The 25,224-nt window shown below is 45.3% G+C and overlaps 1 protein-coding gene across 1 annotated transcript; it reads left to right on the top strand.

Moving 5' to 3' along the window:
• Window positions 1-1,185: 1,185 nt before the first annotated feature.
• On the top strand, window positions 1,186-24,748 carry Delta (neurogenic locus protein delta). The gene is made up of 6 exons (XM_032439025.2): window positions 1,186-2,200; window positions 7,968-8,279; window positions 11,834-11,900; window positions 16,402-16,650; window positions 19,958-20,012; window positions 22,545-24,748. Exons 1-6 carry the CDS (start codon window positions 2,144-2,146, stop codon window positions 24,391-24,393), a joined length of 2,589 nt encoding a protein of 862 aa, XP_032294916.1. The 5' UTR covers window positions 1,186-2,143; the 3' UTR covers window positions 24,394-24,748.
• Window positions 24,749-25,224: the final 476 nt, after the last annotated feature.

The raw sequence follows: 25,224 nt of genomic DNA, 5'->3' as shown, positions 1-25,224 counted from the left end.
TTGCATTCCTTATTATATGTAAGAACTAAATCCCTCTGAAGATCTTATATAAATCTCATTCATCTTAGCCCATTCCTTGAATTTTCAGAGCTTTATACAAAAGATGTTCCCAATGTCTCATGTGAATATTTTTCTACTTGAATATATATATAATTATTATATATACATATTTCTCATTGCATTCCTTATTATATGTCTCTCTCTCTCTCTCTCTCTCTCTCTCTGCAGATCTATTGATCTTTAGCTTTATCCCTTAGAAGTATCCCAAATATTTTTGTTCAAACCCTTTTTTTTTATAAAAATATTTAAATAATTCTCAATAATTAAATAATTTCCCATTAAATCTCTTTATGTTATTTAATAAACTTTAACTTTGCCTCAAAACTGTATCCAAAAACTGTAAATGATACCCCTCTTTCTCCCCCTCTCCGCCTAAAATATCGAAGGTTTATTTTAAATTGTTCCCTGGTTTTTTTTTTGTAGTTTTATGTTTGAGCGCCAAAAACTGGCCAAAAATCCTTTCACATGCAAATCATGTGCCACAAAGGACCAAAAATCCCTTTATGTGCAGTTCCTGCAGCTTATCTATGGTCCTTTTGCTTCTATAGAAAAAAAAAAACAACCCTTCCATAGACAAAGGATTGAAAAACTCGTACATTGACTTTTTGAAGCGTATTGCGCGCGCAATAAATTTGCGCTAAAATCAGTTAAATACTCGCAGTTAATAAACTTTTTGGTAAAATAGTTTTAATTTTTTGGTTAGCAATTAGTTTTATTTATTTGCATTAAATCTCAACCTCTCGCAACCAACTTGGCTGAACGCTCAACAATGTTGCAGCAACATTTCTCTCACCTTGCAACATTTGCCAGAAACGCGCTAAATATGCACAGAAAACGCGTTTTGCTCAGCAGCTGGCAGACAATAGTTGTCCCGTTCTGACGCGCAGGCGCACCCAGCTTACCGCTCACGTACATCGCAACAAACAGGGATGACCACGAAAGGTGTCTGTGTGTGTGTGTGTGTGTGTGTGTGTGTATGCTGCTGGCAGCCTTTTTGTTGCTGCAACTATGCGCTCACGAGCGCGCGCTCTCACTCTCTCGCGCTCTCGCTCTATGCCGCTCTCCCCGTGTGTTGCTCTCTCAGCGTAGCTGCTTAAAACGAATTTAAAAAATAAAACATTTTCTGCTTTCATTCTGTTTTGGATTCTTGCGCTGTGCGGTTCGTTGCGGCTGCTACGTTGTTTTGTCGCCAATTCGCTTTGTGGCTCTTATGTCGTGCACATCGTTCGGTCGTGTCGCGCGTCGCTTTGAAATTTTTGTAGCCCACATCACGAGCAGCAAATGCAAAACGCACAAATTTCAATCAAGTGTGCAACCAAAAATTTGAATACGAATTAAAGCATGTTCAGTGTGTAATAAGAAGCAGAAGAATCAGAAGAAGAAGAAGAATACGAATAAGTAGAAGTAGCAGAGGTGCCAATTCTGAAATATTTCGCGTCAATATATTACAAAGAGTGCATGAACAAATCGAAAAGAGTTTTTCAAATGGTTTTTAAAAAAGCATCATCAACCTAAGGCAAATACAATTTGTTGTTTTGCATCTGTTTACGTACGTGTGTGTGTGTGTGTGTCTGTGTCCATATACATAGCTCGATTGTGTGCGATTTTTATATAGCCAATTTACTAACGGCACTTTGCCCTCCCCATCTCGCCCCCGCCGTGCGTGAGAAGGAGCAGGCCGAAGAAAATTCGCCAAAAAGCAAAAGCCGTCGAATTCTTGTCTCACAACAGAGAAGCTAACACAAAAAGCAAGAAAAAATGTGGCGCGTGCACGTGTGAGACAAATTACAAAAAAAAAAAAAAAAAAAAAAAAAAGAAACACAAAAACAACAAAATGCACACAAAAGCAACAGAAAATTGCCAAAGCATGTGCCGCAGTTAGCTGCAAAAGAGAATTGCCAAAAATACAATAAACTAATATTTTTTATGTTGTAATCGAGTGTGTGCGTGTGAGTGAAGCAGCAACAACAACAAGGCCGCCCCACTAAGGATTATTACACTAATAATAACACACACAACACAACAACCACAGCAACAACAGCAACAGCAAGAAAGCTTAGCAACAACAACAACAGCAATAAACATGCAGTGGATTAAATGTTTATTAACCGCATTCATTTGCTTCACAGTAATTGTGCAGGTAAGCTATTCTCGCTCTCTCTTTTTTTTCCTCTCCCTGCCTGTCTGTCTGCCTTGCTCCTTTTTCTCCTTTCTCCTTTTACATTTTAATTAAATTTCGTAGGACCAGCAACTTGTTGGTTTTTCTTTGGTTATTCTTCTTCTTTTCATTTCGGTAATTCTTGCTACACACATGCGCGCCTGTATTTTGCAGCTGCCGTTATGTGTGTGTGCGTGAAGGAGAGCGAGCTTTTGGCGTTGCCAGCCTGGTGACAGCCAAGAGACGAGCTAAAGTTAGCGGTTTTTATGCTTTGGATAGATGCAGCTCAAGTTTCCACATATGTAAAGTCCTAAAAAATAAATTTGTAAAATTTGGAATTGAGCAAAGGTTGATTACGCCTTTTCATAATAAATTTATTTCGTCTATGTAGTTTTTTTTTTTCAAATTTATTTTGATTATAATTTGGCTAGTTTTTATAAAAACGAAATGTAATACGAGAAGTTGAGTTGAGAAAACAGCTGAGCAAACAGGGGTTGATTTTTAAGGAACACCCTTGCCACTCGTTTAGATGAAAACTAGTTTTGGGTTTTTCAATTGACAAACAGGTCCATATCAAAAATTTAACAGTCTCTATAGGGACACAAAAAAAAATTACCACCAACGGCGCATGCCTCGAAAACGTAAAAATAAAAAAAAAATAAAACAGAAAACCGAGAAGCTGCTCGATTTCAATATGAAACTTAAATGCACAAATACAGGCGCATTGCGTGCGTGTGTGTGTGTGTGTGTGTGAGTGTCTAAATGGGCAACATCTGCCGCTGTCGACATTTTTGCATGCGCTTCTTACTTGGGCGTTTTTGGCTACACTTTGCGTAGGTCAACGTCAACGTCAACGTCGTCGACACATGCGCAGCGGCGGCTGCTCGTTGCATGCACTTGCTCTTGTTTTTTTTTTTTTTTTTTTTTGCGTCTGCTTCTTTCATTGATCTTTAACGCCAGCATCCCCTGAAGATTGCATGTGGCTCTGCTCCACTTCTACTCGGCCGCCTCTCTTTGCTGTTGCTGTTTTTTTCTTGTTCTTTTTTCATTTAGTTGCTAATTTTAACAGCACTCGAAAAAGCGTCTTGAAACCTCCTGCGGTCTTGCGTTTCAGCCAGCTGAAATTTTGCAAGTTTAACTTGGGGCACATCACAAAGTGCAGCTGTTGTTGTTTGGCTTGAAACTCGGGTTATGTTAGTTGCAGCAATCTGGCAACACTCTAAGCTTATTCCTTTTGTATTAGAATTCAGTATTGAAAGCTCCCCCTCCCCCCACGCTGTCTATCACTTTATTTCTTTTACACACGGTTTATTCTCACATGCTGCGTTTTAATATCACTTAACTATCAAATAACCGTACTTTGTGTCTAAATGCTTATCACATACACACAAACACACACATACATACATATGCATATACTCGCAATGCTGTAATTGCTGTTTCTTCTGTTTTGCATTTCGTGCAATTTTCATATTAACATTGAGACAACGACGTCAAATGAATGAATGAATGAGCGAATGAATGAATAACGCAGTCTCTGAGCTTAAATGAGCTGAGCTGAGCCGAGCTGCTTCATTATTTTCGTCTTTGTCTTGCGCACTTTATAACATAATTAATTGCAATTTAGAGACATAGAGAGAGAGAGAGAGAGAGAGAGAGAGGCGGGCGCCGCAACTCCCACACACAGAAGCTGTTTCACTTGCGCTTATAACTATTTCCCAAGCCCGTTGTTAACGGTTGATTATGATGATGACTTTAAATGATTAATAAACAACGTATAAAAGCCAAAGGGCACTTTTTCTATCTCGCTCTCTCCCTTTTTGTTCTCTCTCACTTAACAGCATGAGCTAAACAAACACCTGTAAGAAAATGTTATTAAAATACAAGTAAAATGCGTGCGTTGATACATTTGAATGTGTGCGTGTGTGTTGTAACCCACAACATTCAAACTGTCAGTCAGTCATTCAGTCAGGCAGGCAGGCAGTCAACATAAGTTGACGTGGAAGACACTGAGCAGAAATGGCAAAAAGTGCTGAGGGGCTGCGCGGATAGCGTATGACTGCTGAAGCAGGGGCCCAGCGACCCAGCGTCAGGCCCGAGTGATCACAGTCGAGGAAAATACCACGTTCATATACATACAGTATAAATTTACCATGGCTCGTAAAAACCAACAGCTAACTGAGCAAACTGAGTCAAGCAAAAGGTAAACAATGCAACGCACTATTTTCTAACACTTTTAACAAGTGTCTGTCCCGTTCCCGTTCCGGTCCCCCTTACTGTTCCCGTTCCTTGTCTTGGGCTAACTTGGCATAACTTGGCATTTCAGCTTTCAAGTTCTCTCGACAGGCTTTTTTTTTCTTCCTCTTATTTATGTGTGTGTTTGTGTGTGCCCAAAAGGTCTTCAAGCGTAATAAAGTTCATAGTTGAAGGCAAAGCTAAACAAAAGAACTATAACAAGTGTATAAAATTATGAATAATTTTTTTTTTTTAGCTACGGAAATGCATAGACTATTTGAATTTTAGAAATTAAAAACAATTTATTGGTTGAGGGGAAATTTCGCTATGCATTTACCGTTTCCATATGTGCGTGGGCGGCTGGCTAGCAGAATTTCCCTGCTTGGGAAATTATAATCAACTGTCAAAAATAGTGTGGGAAAATCGTATGCACCGCATTTGAGCATTCAAATGGTGTCAAATTGTTTTACAAAACTATTGTGGTTTTGTGTCATAGCACATCATTTGAAAGCTTTGCACCGCAGCTTTGTTTCTTTTCCCACCGAACACGTGTCTCTGTGTGTGTGTGTGTGTGTGTGTGTGTGTAAATGTTTCGCTGTTATGCAAATTGATTTGCTTTGTACATATTTTGACAACCGCCTGCGCCTTTGTTTGTATGCGCATTGGCGCTTTTTGTTTGCTTCTTCTGCTTTGTTATGCGTGTGTGTGTGTGTGTGTGTGTGTGTGTTTGCTGCATATCAAATAGTTGGCCAGCCATAGCTGTATATTTTCTTGCCCTGCCCTGCACTTGCCTCTTAACCTTCCTTCCGCTTATTGCTTTTTCTAACATTTCTTTTGCAAGAGCTTTTTTTTCCTATTGATTCTGATTCAGTTGCCGTCGCAGTCGCCGTCGCCGTCGCCGTCGCAGTCGCAGTCTGCGTCTCGCGCATCAGCAACGCATCATTGCTGATCGTCTATTAATTCTTATAGTTTTTTCGCACTACTCTTCTTCAAAGCGCCGTTCAGAAAAAAGGAAAAAAAACAAGTTTTCGCTCTTTGCCGCTGCGCTCTCGCAGCTTGCGGAGGCTGTTGCCAGCAGCTGCCAGCTGCACTTTATGAAGCCAACAACAACAACAGCAACAGCAACATAAAAGAAAAACAACAACACTCCAATTCACTTTTAAGTCACGTTTTGCTCTTTTTGCGCTTTGGCGCTGCTCTTTCGGCTGCACAAAGCTCCACAGCACCAGCTGACAACAACAACAGCAACAACAACTGCACACGCTAAACTGTTATAGCTGTGGGGCTTTTGCGCGCTCTCTCTGAGAGAGCGCTCTCTCTTACTGTGACTCTCTCGCTCTCGCTCTTTCAACATGGCTGGCTCTGGCTGTGCATGCATGCACTGCCGTCTGCAGGCCGCTTCTTCACCTGGCGTTCGTTCGTTTCTTGCTTACACCTTTTGCTTTGCTGCGCCTCCGACTGAACTCACCGACGCGACGTCGGGCCCGTCACTTCGTCGCCCGATCGTTCGTTCCTTCGCTCGCTCGCTCGCTCGCTCGTTCGTTTGTTCGTTTTAACCATCAATGTTGACCGGCAAAATCGTATGCCGTGGGAAACAATTCGGTTTTACTTGTTCATTTTTTTCAACGTTTTTCTTCTTCTTCTTCTTTTTCTTTGCCTGCCTGTTGCCGTCGTCGTCGCTGTCGCTGCTGCTGTCGCTGCTGCTGCTGCTGCTGCTTCTTTTTGTGCTGCTCTTTTGCGTCCGCTTTGCCGTGTGTTGTTTTATTTTTATTATTTCTTTTCTTTTTTTTTTTTTGGCCCGCTGCTTATTAATACACGTTTTGTTGTACGTAGCGCAGCAGCGTCGGCGTCGACGTCGACGTCTCAGCCTGCATTTGTCGGCGCGTTCGTTGCTTAAGTCTTTCGTTTTGCGTGTATCTTAGGCGTTTTTTTTTTCCTTCATGATTTTCAATATATTTGATTTGTGCGAGTTGCACTCACAATTGCTAGAACATCAATAATTGCTTTATCTTATCAACCGAATGCGCTCTTGGCCAACAACTCGCCACACTTGCCACAATTACAAAGGCGTGCGGCAAATGTTAGCGCCAGAGCGCTCAATTGCCGAGCCCATTAAATGTTAGTTAAGCAGCTTTGCTACAGTTTTTTTTTTTCTTTCATTTCTCAAAGTCGCCCTTTGTATCATCGAGCCACGCTTTAAGTTTTTTGTTATGCCTCTTCTGGGGCCGCAGACGGATTACACCTGTGCGTGGACGGGGCATTGCTTACACAGCATCTGAAGAAGACATGAGACAACGAGGCAACATCAGACGCACTTCTGCTTAAGTGAGCAATTAAACACCCATGTTCATACAAACAGATCAACTAAACCAGCAACAACAATAACAATAACAACAAGAGCAACACGAACAATAAAAGCTTCCCAAGCGAACGCATGTGGAGCAGCGGCTAGCTGCGTCTCTGTCTTCAGTCGGTGCTCGGGTCTTGTTAACAATTAAATTGTCATTTTAACAAGCTTCACTTGTTGTTGTCAAAATGTTAATTGCCGAACAGTTATAGAAGCAGCAGCAGCAACAGCAGCAGCAGCAGCCGCAATCAGAGCAATAACTCTAGAGCGCCTATTTTTGGGCATTGCCTTGTCGTAGTATTGAGAGTTTTCTGAGCCCATTTATGGATCATAATTATAACTTAAGTGCACTAGCGACAGCCATATACGAAGCGCAAGAATTTCCCTAAAAGACAGACATCATTTTCCCAACAAGGGAAATTATCAAATCTGCGAACAAAAGCGGCTATTTTCGAAAAACATTTCAAATAATCAAGTTGTTAACACACACACGCGCTGCCGACCTATTTTACAAATTCATCTCACACCCAGCATCGTTAAATGTGATAGCGAATTAATTGAAAGAAATTTATGACAGACGCGACTATCAAATCAAATCAAACGAAATCAAATCGCAAATTTGCAAGTTGAAATATGCAAATGCGTCGCCTCCAAAAGGCGGCGCTTCAAAAACGAAATACGAAACGAACTTGGAGTCGACTCTAAAGTAAACCAGGGCCAGAGGGATGGGGGGGGGGGGGGGGGGGGGGGGGGTGGTTAGCAAAAGGCGACCGCTCGCTGTGCATTTTGGTTGCCTGGTTCTTGACTCTTAATATTTCATAAGTCTCCGCTTTGTCCTTTGCATGGGTCTCTTTTGCGCGATCTGCAGCCAATTGCTACTCGATTTGGTATTTGGTTTTGGTTGTCGTTTTGCTTGTGGTTTTGCTGATCGCCACGCGAAATTCCGCAGCGTAGCCGTGTTTCATTTATTCTTTATGCAGCTCTTTTTTTTCGGTAAAATACCATGTTGAAAGATTTATTGCCGTGTTGCTGGGGATGCTGCATTCTTGATTTGTTGTATGCCGGCTGGAGCGATCTTTCGATCGGAGCGTCAACTTAAATGAATTGCTTTTTAATTTGATTATACTAATGCAATATTCTCTCTCTCTTATTTTCTCTCTCGCTCAGGTTCACAGTTCCGGCAATTTTGAATTGCGCCTCAGATACTTCAGCAATGAGCATGGCCGGGACAGCGAGGGCCATTGCTGCACCGGCGAAAAGGATGCGACGACGGGCAGGTGCATTGGCACCTGCAAGACGAGATTTCGTGTCTGCCTGAAGCATTACCAGGCGACCATAGACACCACCTCGCAGTGCACGTACGGGGATGTGGTGACCCCCATACTCGGCGAGAACTCCTTCAATCTAACGGATGCGCAGAGCTTTCAGAGCAGGGGCTTCACGAATCCCATACAGTTCGCCTTCAACTTTGCCTGGCCGGTAAGTGCACGCGATTGCGATCCTCCCGCAACAGATAACTTTGTATATATCTTCCGTCTCTATAAATAGCCGCACAGAGTGAGTCAGCGTCCGCCTCACTCACTCACTCAGTCAGTCAGTCAGTCAGTCAGTCAGTCAATAAAATGTTCAGTGCTGTCTCCGCAGCTCTGTTGTAATTTCTTTTAACTCTGCCCTCTCCCTTTCTCTCTCTCGCTCTCTTGCGGCCTTTTTGCTAATTTGTTTGGGGGCTTTTTATAGCACAGCCCTGCCCGATTGTGCGACTGTGCGTCGCACTTATTTCCGCCCGTAGCCGCAGTTGCTGCCGCGCCGACTGTGTCCTTGTCAAGGGTTGTTGGCGCAAACATCTGTCGGCTATTAAAATACGCTGAAAAACGCGTGCGCCGCCGCGCACCACCAGCGACAATTTCCAGCTCGCTGACTATTGCCCGGGATCGCCAGGGCCGGAGCCGGGGCTACGGGTTGCCGCTTTTCAACCCCTGGCTGACCCCACCCCACACGACAGAAGCAAACGAACGTTACTTTTTTGACAGAGCGAGAGGGAGGGAGAGAGAGAGAGCGAGAGGGAGAGAGAAACGACTTTTGGTCAGCTTTAGCAGATTTTCCTTTAGACTGTCCAGCCTGCCCCTCAGTCGGCCAACTAAGCGCACGTGCTTGCTTAATAAATAACTCAAATTCGAAATACTTTTGCACTCCAGCTGAATTCCTCCATTTGGCTTCTGCTGCTGCTTCTTCTTCTTCTTCTTCTTTTATGCTCCAGTGGCCAAGCAGCACTCGCGCATATAGCTTGTGACGGTTGCATGCGATGCATTTCCTAATTATAACGAGTATTACGGCCACATTTGCCATACCGAATGAAGACACGCCCCCCCCCCCTCCCCCCCTTGCCACTATGCTGGCTGTTCACCCCACATTATTTGTGCTGGCTTTACCTTGCGCTGCGCTGAGGCCCGCTTGCATTTTGTAACGTATTTTTGAAGCGACTTCTCGCTTGTCAGCGCGCCCGCAGCGTGTGCGGCAGACTTAAGGGGTGGATTTGCCCCCTCTCCCCTCACTCTCTCTCTCTCTCTCTCTTTCTTCTGTGTATACACTTTACTTCCTAATCGCTCGCGTATGTGCAGCGTCAGCATTATTATCATTACACACATGCGTTGGCTAAAGTGGCAAAGTCATGCTAGGCCCATGCCTGCTGGGCTATTGCGTCCGGACAAGGGATAGGGGGGGGGTCTAGAGTCTAGCTGGAGTTATCGGCACGTGAATTGTGTTAGTTGCATAAATTTGAGCAGCTGCGGGCAAAGTGAAAATTATGCATAAATATGCGAAATGCATTAGCAAAAGTCAATTAGCAAAATGTCCCAAATGGGAACACCTTTTCAGCGGACATCAGAGCGCGCGTGCCAAAATAGGGAAATTTATAGAATTGCCCAATTGATGATCCCAGTCAAATAGAAATACAGGGAATTTGCTGACAATTCACAAATGTCAGGCAATGTGCGCAACTTCAAATAAAATTGTGCATAAATATGCGAAATGCATCAGTCAAAGTCAATTAGCAAAATGTCCCAAACTGACATGCCAAAATAGGGAAATTTATAGAATTGCCAAATTGATGATCCCAGTCACATATAAATACAGGGAATTTGTTGACAACTCACAAATGTCAGGCAATAGGAAATTGACTATTTCGGTCAGACAATGCTCTATTTTGGTGCTCACACTTTCAACTTCAAATATTTCTAGGTCAAGCTATTAAATGTAATTATAGTCAGCGACTAGACGCAGCAGAGTCGCAGCCACAACTAATTTAATGTTGCACTTAATTAAAATGAGCCACGGGTTGGGCACGGGGCACGGGCCACGCATGCATGTGCGAGAGCATGAGATGCGCTTGTTGCATTGGGGGTTGCCGGAGACGCCTCTTCAGCTGCTGCCGCTGCTGCTGCTGCTGCTGCCGCCTGTGCCTAAAAATAGTCAACGACTGGCAACGGCAGCAACTTTGACGCTCCTCATCGTTGTCTCTGGCTTTTGCTGTTCCCTGTTGCCTGTTGCCTGTTGCCTGTGTATTGAACTTTGTTACTTTTGTCTGTCGATGCGGCCCCTACTCGCCCTCCGTATGACTATGCGGCGGGTGTCTTGTCTTGTCTTGTCTTGTCCCTGTTGCTACGTGGCTGCCACTCCTACTCTGCTCGTGCGCCCTATGCATTTGGCATGCACTTCACCCTATGCTGCAGATATTGACGTTGAAATACAGCGTCGTCGCACGCGATATATATGTTCGCGTGTTCCCATGTGTGTGTGTGTGTGTGTCGCTCATTTATTTTTGGAGCTCATATATTTTATATATACATATGTTTTTTATGTACATGCATAAATATATATATAAATATGTATATATCACAGCTAGTCGCCAGAGTTTGCTAGAATAATTTGAAATTTTCCAATTGAAAAATAGATATTCATTTCGTTTTATAGCCCAATAAGGCATAAAACTTGTAAAATTCCCAATAAATGCAGCGCTTCATTCGTTCGAATAGCCATTGTGAACTGCCAATGATCTATGTGTGCGTGTGTGTGTGTGTGTCTGATTTGTTTCCTGTCGTGCCCATCAGCTTTATGTGCTTATGTGCAAATGCAGTTTTCAATGTCTGGCCACACCACAGCCACATCCAATACTTCAGCTGCTTATGCAATCAAACGGCACTGCGCTTATCAACTAAATTAATTCTACATCTGCCGCCCACGCAACACACATGCAACAACAACAACAGCAACAACAACAGCAGCAACAACAACAGCAGCAACAACAGCGATGCAGCAATCGAAAGTTAGTCAAAAATTAGTCGCTTTAATGCAATGCAAACACGAACTCAAACGCAAACGCAAACTCGAATTCGAATTCGAATTCGAGCTCGAATTCGAACTCGAAGCCGTACGCAATCACACGCCCATTCAAGCTGCTTTGAGCTTAGCTCAGATGTTGCCAATACGCATATGTTTATATGCACACAGCATGTATATATACATTTTGGCTCTTGGATTTTGTGTCATCTCTGTCTGGTTTTTGCCCGCAGCCCCCTCCAGGGCCCCCTCCTCCCCCCCGCTGCATTTGTAATCAAGTGTGAATTGAGGGCGCTGCCAGTTGCCAACTGCTGTGCATTTGCATTTGAAATGTGTTTGTGTTCGTGTGTGTGTTGGCACATTTTTGCCTGCCCCCCCTCTCACCCCTTGCCCGCCAGTTGCCCAGCTTGTGGGCATGTGGGCGGGCGGGCCTCTGCGGCGCTGTCATAATCTGTTTATAATGAGCTCTGTGGGCTGTGGGATTTGTAAGAGCTTTCGAGCCATTAGCTCGAAGCTGGTTTGTGGCCCAGATGATATCTGTATAAGTGCCAGATTTCGTTTAGCCGCTGCACAAGCGCGGATCGCTTCCCGTTTTGATAAGCTGCTCTTCCTCCGACTAACACAATCAATAATTTACCCTTTTTTATTTTTTCTTTAATATGATTTGTATTAACTTTCTTTTTACGCTTTGCTTGCAGGGCACATTCACGCTGATCGTCGAGGCCTGGCACGATACGAACAACAGCGCCAATGCGCGCACCAACAGTGAGTACCAAAAGTTTGTCAACATCCTGTGGCACAGTTATTTTTTATTTTTGTTTTTTTTTTTTTAATTGAAATTCATAACTTGCATCCTGCTTCCTGTTTGATCGAAAGCTGTCAGAAATGTTTTTTGATTATGTTTTTTTTCTTTTTGGCTGGCAAGGATCAACGATCCTTGGAGCGACACCTGATATGCGGCCACTCAAATTTCCTAGTTTCGCTAACTGCGCAACTAACTAAAGTTCAACACTTGCCGCAAGTGTGTGTGCGAGTGTGTGTGTGTGTGTGTGTGTGTGTGTGTGTGTGTGTAAGATTTCCGGCACATTCGAGTGGTTTTAAATAACAGCCAGGTTGAGGCATTGAACGAGCGTCAGGTTTAGCACCGCTGGCTCCCTTTTTTTTAGTCAGGGATAAACCCAGGCCGGAGGCACCGCAGACTTGTCGCCTTTGTTGTCTGCTCGCCCTCGAACGGAAGTGTGCTGAGGTCGTCCCCGTTCCCGTCCCCGTACCGTGCCGTGCTCGTCTTTGTCTCATTTACTTTTTAGCTTGTGTCTGCGTTTTTCTTAATCACGAACTCCCGCTTCTAGGCGTAGGACTTTGATTATTTCACTGCGGAATTTAGCGATCGTGTACGGCGTGTAATTCATCTTGGAACAATGCGACATGATCGTCGATCCAGCAGCCCGATAAGGCCCACACACACAGACGGACGTAGGTAGGGAGGGAGGGATCTGTGTGGTCCATGCCCAAGGACACGCTGCAACACATATCATCCTATTCTCTCTCTCTCTCTCTCTCTCTCTCTCTCTCTCTCTCTCTCTCTCTCTACTCTTTCACATTTTGATCAAAGCAGGTTTTCCATTTGATTTTTTGAACAGTTTTCCCACACAATGCTGGGGCTACCTGCTTGTTTTCCCGACCTGGGACCAAGATTTATGTGGGTTTCCATTAAAATCTAGTCTTTCAGCGTGCCTCATTTTCTGGAGAACCTCCGACTCCTTGGAATAGGAATTTTAATTGTTTAGCTCGACTCGATTTGTTTCCTTTTTCTTCATTTTCTTTTTGATATCCTGCTGTGCGCCCAGCTCGATCTTAACAGCTAATTTTCAAGTACTAGACGCGGCCAGAGCTAATAGATCTTTATCGGCCGGGCAAGCCCTTTGCAATTTCAATTTTGCGCACATTTCTTCTAGTCGCTGTACGCGCTTGTCAAGGATTAATTTCATTATATCAAGGAGGCTCGGGGACGATCTCCCGCATACTTGCGCCCGGCTGGCTGCATGGCAGGTTTACGCCTCGTCTCGAGTGCGTTGCATGGCCAACCAGTTTAGCAGCTCTTTTTGTTATATTCATTTAACATAAATTACATACAAAAAAGGAAAAAGACGATCGCTGGGTCGGCAGGCTGTGCGGGAGGGGTGGAGGTGGGGAGGAACATCGGAACTTGACTGTGTGTGTTGTGCGACCTTTTCGCCAGTTTGCCTGCAGGCAGGAGGCCAGCAGTTGTTTGCCTGCCAGCAGCTGCCTGAGGAGGAGGAGGAGGAGGAGGAGGAGGACGAGACACACAGCTTGACCGGCGACCATCCACCGACCCTCCGTGCCCCCTTCCCCCCACTTACCCCTTGTCCGTGCGAGGCGTCGTGCAAGGTGATTCTTGGCTTGATGCGTCGAAATCTTTCAACTCATGCTCTTAAGATTTTCGCTGGCGTTCTTTTTAGGTTTTGTTTTCGTTTATTTTTTCATTCCTTCTCTTTTTTCACCTATCCCTACCTACCAATTAATCTCTGCCAATGCCAAAGTTGTTAGTTGCACGTTGTTGTGCCTTATTGTTGTTGTTGTTGTTGTTGTTGTTGTTGTTGTTGTTGTTGTTGTTGCTGGCGATGTTGTTAAAATGCTTATCTTTTAATTTTAACTCATTGGATCAAGCGGCAGCCCAGCAACAGTCCCTGGGTCTCTTTTTTGCCACAGAAACAGAAAACTTGTTGCCACCGCCGCCGCCCCCCTTTGTCGAACCGTCTGCAACGTTGCCGCGCCGTCGTGTGTCTTGATAAAATGGTATTTTATAAATTCCTTTAGAAGAAGTCAGCGCGATGCGCTGGCAACAGCGACGGCAACGGCGATGCCGACAGCGACAGCGACTGCGACTGCGACTAAATATTTGCAGTTGCCAAAGCCTTACACTTAAGCCTTGCCCCTTGTCAGAGTCAAGTTTAAGATTCTGGCTCTTGCAAATTTGTTGCACACAAATTTCACTCGAAAGACAAAACGCGCAACAAAGTACCAAAAGTGACTGGGCTAAATGTCCTAAAAGGGAAATTATTGCACAGCACTCGTCCATTTATTTAGGTATATTCAAATAGTTCTAATCGGAATCTCATAACAATTTGGCAACATTTGTTTGTGTTGCGCGAGTAATAGATTGTTCTGGAACAATCTCACATGCAGAGAAATATCCTTTATTAAACATTTTGCTTGAAATTACCCAAGCTGGGAAATTTGGGAAATAGTTATTTATAGATTTGGCAGCACTTCCCAAAGGGAAAATAAAGTACACACTTATCTATTCGCATATCTTGTTTTTGATAATTAGAGTGAAGAATTGATTAAAGAAGAGAAAACATTCCCATCAGGAAAATTCGGGTTATTGCTGTTGACAATTTCCGCACTCGCCGGCCATTAATCATGTCGTTAAGAGCAACATTTTCTTTAATTGCGAAAGTTGCCGCACGCAACTTTTCACTTTGAGTGTGCGAAATGTCTTCTTTTTTTTAGTGTCCTTTTTATAGATAGATAATTAAAAAAAAAAACAAAAATGCCGTTTTGCGTAAATATTTGCAAAAATTCGCTGCGCATGATTTTCCACATTTATTTCTGTCTTATTGTTGTTGCTGTTGCTGTTGCTGTCATTGTTGTTGCACACTGGCCAACTGGCCAAACTGGACCCCGAAACCTGCAGTCAAATTGTGCGTCTCGCTTGAAGCGTTGCCGGTACGTCGCCTAATAACCTGTCATGCCACAAATCCGTTGCCGCATGTGTGTGTACGTTGTGCCCGCGTGTGTGTGTGTTGCAAATGTAAATAAAACCACAGACACACAATATTCAATTCTTTTTGCTTATTTTTGAATATAATTTTTGTGCCTTAAGCTGTGCTTTTTTTTTATATATATTTGGGGAATGTTGTTGCTTGGCGCGAGTCTCAGGCATTGAGCGTTTTTCCATGTTGCCACGTCAGGTGAAGCACACGACTTGGCCAACTTGCAACTGGCTTAGAATTTAGTTTATGCAACACACACACACACACACACACACATGCGCATTCACACATTTTTGGCTGCCTGGTAATTAATTAGTTGATATTTTGAATATGGTTATTTGACTCAAAATTTTGGGCAACCAGTTGGTGCGCTTGTCAATAGCAGCTTGTAATTTATTGGGCAAACAACATTTCTGGCCATATTCGTATTCCTATTCGTTTTTGACTGCATGCCAGCCAGCCGCTTGCCAGCTTGTTGGCTGTCTCTAATCGCAGTTCTTAGTCCAGGCTTTGGCTGTCTAGCTAATCTGTGTGGGCAACTATTTAATCGCACTTTCACTAACTGCCTTTTGCTGTGATCAAGTGTTTGGCAACTTTTGCTTTTGCCAGCGCGCGTTTCACAAAAAAATATATCTTTTCACTCGATTCTTGAGCTAAACAATAGATAGACGGAGATTTATGCATAGGTTCTTTTTATTCTTATTTTTTGTTAACTTAACAAAACTCTTGGCTCGCTTCAGCCTCAGCGTCAGCCACGGCTTGAGGTTCGACTTGGCTGCATGCAATTCGAATAGTCATGCACCTGCAATTTACTTTATAGACCATGGCATAATGTGGCTATATGAAACAGCTATGCATACACACACACACACGCGCACACAGACACACATAGGTACAAACAAGTTGCCATCCAATAGTTTCTCAAAAAAAAAAAACAAAAAAAAAAGACCGGTCCGCTTGGCTCAGCGAACAGCTGAAAATGCAACTGACGTCCGTCTGCGACGCTCAGTTGGTCGTGTGTTGCATGCCTGGCTGACTGTCTGCCCGCCTGCCTGCCTGCCTGTCTCCCCGCTCGCCCGCCCGCCCGCCTGCCTGCCTGTTGCAAATACCAAGTACTTACCCCCGGCTGGTCGCATACCTTGGCACGGCACTTGTGCGCCTGCGCGACGAGTGTGACAAGCGCAATTGCGATTGCAACTCGCCGAGTTGAAGTTTCGGCTTTTGGTTTGGGATTTGTGATTTCTTGTATTCTGTGTTGTGTTTCTAATCTCCCGAAATGCCGCCAGGGACAGCCAGCTCCAGTGCCAGCCTCCCAAGTTCATTCGATACCCTTAAACTGTAACCCGAGTCCAATTAATCTTCATTAGGGCCAACTCGACTCGTATTTTTCTCACACACACACACACACACACACACACAAACCGAAACACTTTACTTATCTTTATGGTTTTGTTTGTATCTCTTTTCAGATCTGCTCATACAACGCCTCTCCGTGCAGCAAGTGCTCGAGGTCTCATCCGAATGGAAGACGAACAAATCCGAGTCCCAATACACGTCGCTCGAATACGATTTTCGTGTCACCTGCGATGCGCATTACTATGGCACCGGCTGTGCGAATCTCTGTCGACCCCGAGACGATCAATTCGGTCACTACACATGCTCCGAATCGGGTGAAATAATCTGCCTGACGGGTTGGCAGGGCGACTACTGCGAGAAACGTAAGTATCTATCAGATTGTTGATTAGCTAGCTGCCTCCAGATATAGATATATAAAAGTACACAGTTATAGATATAGATACAACAGATGAAAGATATATATTCTAAGACTCAGAGGGCCCAACTACTTCAGTTCCATTCTCCATTCGACAATTTTACATTCTTTTCGCCGAAGCTCTTGGCCATGTTTGTTGTTGTTGTTGTTGCCGTCAAGTGGACACAACGTGCCGCGTTTCTTGTGCCGCACTTGACGGGCAGCTCTCATTATTATTGAAAATCACTTGCTTGTCAAATCAAATGAGATGATTGTACACAAAACAAAACTAGGAGGGGTGGAAAGAGGCGGGAGGCACAAGGAGCTGCTAACGAATTAAAAGTGTAATTATTTTGAATGCGTAGCTTGCGATGATTCGACGAAAATGCCAGAGCACATTTGAATATCAGCCGTAGCAGAAAAAAAATAAAAATAAATAAATAAAATTCAAATATCGACGAAAAGCCAAATAGCCAAACAAATAAATTAAAAATCAATGAAGTTTTTTCCTCTCATTTTGTGAGGGAAAAATCATTTGTCATTTGTTGGCGTGGGGCAGAACAAACGGGCGCAACAAAACGTCTAACGAACTGAGAAACTGAGAAACCAAAAGAAATCACCGAGAAAGAGGCAGAAACAAAACAAAACAAAAACAACAGAAACAACACAATTTGAACTCGGACGCGGACTCGGCCCTTTGTAGTAGCCCACAAGCTACCTATGCAGCATTTTCGGGGGCACGCACACACACACACACACACACACAAACACACACGCATACACGCATAGGGACTGTGAATCAGAGCACAAGACTGACGAAGAGCACAAAAATCTTCCCACGCCAAGTGCAAGTGGCCCCAGGTTCCATATTTAAGGTGTGGTGTGGACACACACGCACACACACATACGCATCTACAACAAACACAGATACAAATACAGGCAGCAACAGCAGCAACAGCTTCTTGATCATCATGACGTACCGTCGTGGCTGATGTCGTTTTTGAGTATCTTGCGCCTGCTTCGTCGGTCGTCGGTTGTCGGTCGTCGTCTGCATGCCGCGCATTGCTGAGGACGAGACCAGAGAACTTCCTTTAGGGCTGGCCACGGCTGATTACACCATAAATGTGGTTCGAGCTGGAGCTCGACTGCCTGCCTGCCTGCCTGCCTGCCAGCCTGCTTGCCTGCTTTTTTTCGGGCACATAATTTTGTGTCCTTCTGCTGCCGGTTGAGCAAGTTGCCAGCCAGCAGCAGCAGCAACAGCAGCTGCCTCTTCCGCTCTTTCTGTTGCTATACTTTATTTTCAAGTTAAATGCGCAAAAATGAGCTTAAATTAAGGCACACACACTCACACACACATTTGTGCGAAAATTATTTTCCAACAGCAGCAAATAAAAAGCCAAAACGTGCGGCTGCAAAAACAACAAAAACTCGACAACAAAAAAAAAAAAAAAACAAGCGTTGCTCATGTGGAAGTGGCTGCCTTTATTAAATTGGCCCAAAAGGTCTGCAAACATGGCTTTGTTTTTTTTTTTTTGAATGAAACTTCGATTGCTTTGGATTGGTAACATGTATGTGTGTGTGTGTGTGTGTGTGCGTTTTAATTTCAAGGAAATGAGCTATTTAGACTAAAGTTGTTTACTTTTGTGAATGGGCTGAAAGGGCAGCTGTGCACTTGTGCCTTGCGCACAGCGAGATACATTTGTATCTGTCAGATGCGTGCGATCGAATGTTTGCAAATTGGCTTTCGCATGCAGTCGGTTTGTTAAAATGGCAAAGTTACAAATGTAGCTGCAAGATACAAATGTATCTGTAAGATGCAAATGTATCTGTGAGATACAGATCGTAACTAAGCGCACTCAAGTGAAAGTAAATACACACCAATTGGAATAGTCCGTCATAATCATTAACCCTGCGCTCCTAAACCATGAGATACATTTGCGTCATCCGCTTGCGGGCGTGTGAACACACACACACACGAAAGAAGCCAAGAACATAACGAACCCGAGCACGTTTCAAATAGACACGAAACGATCCTCAGACCTGGCTACCAGCTAACAACCCGTAACAACAACAACAACAACAACAACAAACTCACTTTCAGTCGGTGTGGAAAAACAATTTTGCTCTGCTTGGCTATGCTCTGGCCTGGCCTGGTCTGGTCTGGTCTGGTCTGGATTGCTCCTCGGTCTGTGGCCATGTAATAAAAATCATTGCCAATTGCCAATATTACGGCTTATATATATTAACTGCGTGCGGGGGAATTAAAAGCGCATAGCAGCAGGAGCCGGGAGAGAGAACACGTTTTAGTGATTTTCTAGCAATTTTCCTGCTGAATGAAAGAAACTTACTCGGGGTGTCTGCGCTGGCTGGCTGGCTGGCTGGTTGGCTGGTTGGCTGGTTGGTTGGCCAGTTTAAAGAGGAGCTTTGCCTTATTCGCAGTGTTCACGATTTTCTTTGTGCTCGGCCCTTGCGACGAAGCGGGCGGCAGCGAAGACTCCCCTACTTCCTGCCAGGGCCCAGCCCCAGATCGAAAGAAACATGTTTGCCACATTCTTGGCCCAGCTTCAGCAGCAGCAGCAGCAGCTCTTCTTCGCCCTCTCTCTCTCTCTCTCTCTCTGGCTCTCTGTCTCTCTCACTCACTCGCACTCCTCCAATTCACAATCGAAGTTTTCGTCGAACCTTTTGGAGCTTGGGAATCGGTTTTCGGGCCGCGGTTTATGATGCTGCTGCAGCTCTTTGCGGCCATGGGATTATTTCATTTTGTGGTGTTTCCTTTTGGCCTGGCCGGGTTGGCCTGGCCTGCCGCAGCATATTAGAAACAAGTTATTCCTGCTGCCGCACAGTTTGAGAGTCACTAGCGTTTTTTTTTTTTTTTTTTGGGCCATGATTCATGATTTTGGCCACAACATTTTTAAACGTTTTGTCTATCTAGTGTTGAATTGTTACGAAGATGCCACATTTTGGCCCGTTTAGTGGTTTTTCATTGCCCAGACGCGTGAAAAAGAAAGTTGATTTTCTTTCCCCCATCAAATTGCCTCAAATCTTGTTCGCATTGTGTTCGCCTCATTGTTTTGTCTTTGGCTTCCATCAATGTGGGCTGCGTGTGGGCGTAACTGGGCATTGTGACAGGTGGTCGGTCAGCTGGGCCACTTAAAAGCCAAATGTGTTGGGAAAGTGTCGCTTCGCGAGGCTATTATTTTTAAGTATTTGCCCTTTGTTAAACTGATCAACATATCAATTAATGTGATTTGCATACCCTTTCTTTCTATTTGCAGCCAAATGCGCCAAAGGCTGTCTCCATGGTCAGTGCGATAAGCCCAATCAATGCATGTAAGTATTTGAGTTAAATAACTAAACTTAAAACAATTGAAACAAACCAAAAAAAAAAAAAATAAGAGTTTAAAGCGGGACCACCCGCAACATGTTGCTGCGTATTGCGCGCAACATGTTGCTAATTAAGCAAAGCTTTTCTTTGCCAAGATGAGCTGATTTTTTTTTCTGTTTTGTTTGCTGCACGTTTTTGCTTCAGACAAACAACAATAATTGTCATTGGACACACCTTTTACACAGTTTTATTTGTTGTTTTTGCTTGTCGAGTGCTGCCAAGTTTGGTAAAGGGCAAAAGCATAAGCAGAGCCAGAGACAAAAAGTGGCAAAAAGTGGCAACAGCACCAAAAGTCTGTTTGCTTAGCCGTTTAGTGCACGTTTTGTGCGACCACAAGAAATTCTTTTGGATGTCTTTCGGTCCGTCGGTCGGTCGGTCGGTCGGGAGTGCATTGGCTGTCATTTGATTGTCGAGGTTTTGCATTACAATTATTCGAGTGCTGCCTGCTGAAATAGTCAAGTAAAAGCAATACACACAGCGGCGAACGAAATTGAATTACAAAGTTTTCCCACATTTTTCATAGGGCAACAGCAACAACAACAACAACAACAACAACAACAACTGCAGCGGCAGCGGCAGCAACAACAATGACACAGCAAGGTGTAAGCCAACACTTTTGACGACGCTGGCAAATATTTTATGCATGAAATTTCAAGCTCAAATCTCAGCTCATGGCGTTGCCATCAGCCAGCAGCGGCAGCAGCAGCAGCTGTTGGCCGGCGTTGCCAGCTCGAGTGCAGAAGGCTAATTGCGCCGTTCGTTGTTTAGATTTCTTCTTGTCGATTTTGAACAGGATGTTGCTCATTATTTATGCATTGCTGGCCAATAAAGTACATATATTCCCGCCTATTGATCGTAACAGTTCCCACTCTGCCAAACGGAAATCAAACATTTTGTGGTTCAATCAATAATTGTGGCAAAACCAAAAATTCAAACACATCATTGCGCCCCGCCAGCAGCAGCAGCAGCAGCAGCAGCAAATGTTATTGATGTGATTTGGGATAAAATGTTTGTTTTATAAATAGGCCCCGACGTGTTGATTGTTCGTAGAAAAAACCGCAAGCGTTACGCTCAAGTATGCGTGTGCCACTCAGCCAAATCCCAACACCAACACCAAAGGCAAAGCCATTGAAAATTAAAGTGCTTTTTGTGCTGCGCTGCCTCGTAATGGTGGGAATATTTTAATAATTCTAAGCGCGCGCGCTATATGACCAAATACACACACACACATACACTCAAACGCACGCGCACACACACACACACACGCACACGCACTCAGCTGATAGTTGAACGTTGTGTCGCCAACGTTTTTGACATTTCTGCTTGTGTAAACACTGACGCATATCAATTACCACTTGTCGTTTCTCTCTCTTTCGCACCGTTTGTGCACACCCCCCCCCCCCCCCATACACACACACCATAACATTTACTTTGAATTATTGCCAATTGAGAGTTTGTGGGTGAAGGATTTTTCTCTTTCGTTTTTTTTTTGGCTTTTGCATATTAATCGAAAATGCATTTGTGGTCAGCGCACAATGCTATGTGTGTGTGTGTGTGTTTGGCAACGCAAAGTGGAGCGCGCTGCAAATAAAATAAATTAATTTAGTGCTTGCTGCGATCGTGAGAAATGCAAAATTGCATGACCCCTCGCCCGCCCCGCGTTGTCCGACGCTGTGCGGATATGTGCACTTGAACAGAAAATGGAAGAAAAAAAACAACAACGTCGCATCATTTCATTGTTTTTTGTTGTACTTTTTTTTGACTCTCAAGTTGACATGCCTTTTCCCTACAACTTCTCCTTGGGCACGGCTGTCAAGCACACGTCCCGCTCGGGGGCATCAAGCGATCCAAATCGTACGGGCGTTCGGGCAGGAGCAGTAAAAGTGCAGATCCCAAGCAAAAGTTGTCGTTGCCCTTTTGTTTTATTTTCTTCCAAGACCCAGCCAAGCGTTGCTGCGCCCACACGGCCAATTACGTACATATGTATTGATTTATGTCTGTGTGTGTGTGTGTGAGAGTATGTGTGTTTGTGTGCGAGCGATTTGCTAAGCAGGTGATGCGCCTTCTTTCCTTTATGCTTTCGCATCGGCTGAGTCTTTGACTTCAAAAGTAAACCAGCGCCCCGAGCGCAATAACCGTGTCCGTCATGTCCAGCAATCAGCGTCCCCTTCCCTTCCCTTGCCTATGCATATTTCATTGATGAGCAAACGTTTGTTTTTTCTTATGCTTTTTGCCTTTTGCATTGCATTCGTTCTGCTTTTGGAACTGGCAGCAAACAAATTTAGTTATCGATAAGCGAAAAGTGAACTAGTTCATAATGCTTGCAATTTGATTTGTGGACATCCTTTAGAAAAAAAAATTGAGTTATCGATAAGTGATCTGTGAACTAGTTCCATCTGCCATCTTTAAATATTTCGACTTCTTTTTTGCTTTTTATTCGACACTTATTAATTGTGCTATCCTTGCTCTATTTGCAGCTGCCAGAAGGGCTGGCGAGGACCTCTGTGCGATGAGTGCGCTCCGTACCCGAGCTGCGTGCACGGCACGTGCAACAAGCCATGGGATTGCATCTGCAACGAGGGCTGGGGCGGTCTGTTCTGCAACCAGGACCTGAACTACTGCACGAACCATCGACCCTGCCTGAATGGCGGCACCTGCTTCAACACCGGCCAGGGCCTGTACACGTGCATGTGTGCGCCGGGCTATAGCGGCAACGATTGCCAGACGGAGATCAACTCGTGCGATGCCGACGTGAATCCCTGCCAGAATGGCGGCACCTGCGTGGACGAGGCGACGCAGCGCGGCTACAAGTGTCTGTGCCCCAAGGGCTGGAACGGACGCATGTGCGAGGAGAAGCTGCTGACCTGCGCCGACAAGCCGTGCCACCAGGGCAGATGCCGCAACACGAGCAGCAACAGCAAGCAGGGGTTTCAGTGCGACTGCCCCAGCGGCTATAGCGGCAACACCTGCGAGCTGCACCTAGACAACTGCAATCCGAATCCCTGCCAGAACGGCGCCAGCTGCCAGCCAAACGGCAAATGCATCTGCCCCGACGGCTACACGGGCGCCAAGTGCGAGCAGAACATCGATGACTGTGTGGGGCACAAGTGCCAGAATGGCGGCACCTGCATCGACATGCTCAACCAGTATCGCTGCCAGTGCGTGCCCGGCTTCCATGGGCCGCGCTGCAGCAGCCGCGTCGATCTTTGCCTGACCAAGCCGTGCGCCAACGGCGGCAGCTGCACCAATCTGAACAACGACTATCAGTGCGCGTGTCGTGCGGGCTTCACCGGCAAGGACTGCTCCATCGATATCGACGAGTGCGGCAGCCTGCCCTGCCACAACGGCGGCACCTGCATGAATCGCGTCAACAGCTTCGAGTGCGTCTGCGCCAACGGCTTTCGCGGCAAGCAGTGTGACGAGGAGTCCTACGACTCGGTCAGCTTCGATGCCCATCAATATGGCGCCACAACACAGGCGCGCGCCGATGGCCTCACCAATGCCCAGGTCGTGCTCATCGCCATCTTCTCCGTGGCCATGCCGCTTGTCGCTGTGATCGCCGCCTGCGTGGTCTTCTGCATGAAACGCAAGCGCAAGCGCGCCCAGGAGAAGGACGACGCCGAGGCGCGCAAACAGAACGAACAGAACGCGGTCGCCACGCTTCATCACAATGGCAGCGGCGTCGGCGTGGGCGTCGGCGTCGGCGGCCTGCCCGCCGGCACGCTGGGCGTGAAGCGCGGCAGCAGCGGCGGCCTGACCTTCGACAACAGCAATCCGAACATCATCAAGAACACGTGGGACAAGTCGGTCAACAACATCTGCGCCTCGGCCGCTGCAGCTGCTGCGGCCGCGGCCGCTGCCGACGAGTGCCGCATGTATTCCGGGGCGTTGGCCAACTATGCCGCCGCCGCGGACAACAATGCCAATTCGGAGTTCTGTGGCGTGGGCCAGATAGCGCCGCTGCAGCGCGCCAAGTCGCAGAAGCAGCTCAATACGGATCCCACGCTCATGCATCGCGCCTCCCAGCTGCTCTCTGCAGGAGCTGGAGCCGCCGGAGCGGCAGCGGCAGCAGCAGCAGCAGCAGCATCTGCTGGCTCAACCAAAGACTACAGCGCGTCCGGCGCTGGAACGGGCGCCAGCGAGGGCAAGGGCAAGCGCATCTCGGTGCTGGGCGAGGGCTCCTACTGCAGCCAACGCTGGCCCTCCTTGGCCGCGGCAGGTGTTGCCGGCGCCTGCTCCTCGCAGCTGATGGCCGCCGCCTCGGCGACGGGCAGCGGTGCGGCGACGACGCAGCGCACCGTGGTCTGTGGTACGCCGCACATGTAAGCAAAGACTGCCAGCGAGAGAGACAGAGAGAGAGAGGGAGAGCGAGAGAGTGAGAGAGAGAGACGCCAAATGAGCCGTTTATGGCTTTGTTGTTGATTGAAGCAGTGCAGTCGTCAAAATTGTAACAGGCTTAACTCTACACACACCAACACACACATACACATACACCCACCCACACACACAAGCACACACACACCCACACACCCACACTTATCGATCAATTTTAAAACCTTAAATCGTAATTATTAATTTAACATTTTAGTTTCACATGGACTGACGTAAGCATAAAGTTCTCAATGTACATAAACCTAAATACATATATATATATATATATATATATATATCTATATATATATATATATATCTATATATATATTTAAGTAATACGTATATATATGTATATAAAAAGCTACTCAAGAAAATCAATTGTTTTTGAAAACTCTGCCTTCGACTAAAACTCTCCACACTTGACCATGGCAACGGCGCGAGGGCTGCGGCTCGTAACTGAGAAAAGAGAAAGCGCTGGCAGCCACGAGAAATTCTAGAAATTCTAAACTGGACGAAATCAAACTCTATATATACATATACATGTATACATACATATATACTGACGTTTTGCATGTTACTGAAAAATCTGCTTCAATTATTATTATTAATATTATTATTATTTTCACTTAGTTGCGATAAATTGTAAATACTACTTAACGCAAAGAACTCTAGCACATAATTAGCAATTAATTTACAGACTAAGTTAAATACAAAAAATTCCTCATTGACGCTGCATGGTCGACCGACTTGTCCACTTGTCTATGCAAAGTAGTGCACAAGCAT

This window comes from Drosophila virilis, chromosome 2 (genome assembly GCF_030788295.1).
Source record: "Drosophila virilis strain 15010-1051.87 chromosome 2, Dvir_AGI_RSII-ME, whole genome shotgun sequence".
Lineage (NCBI taxonomy): Eukaryota > Metazoa > Arthropoda > Insecta > Diptera > Drosophilidae > Drosophila > Drosophila virilis.
This window is presented reverse-complemented; position numbering and strand designations above follow the sequence as displayed.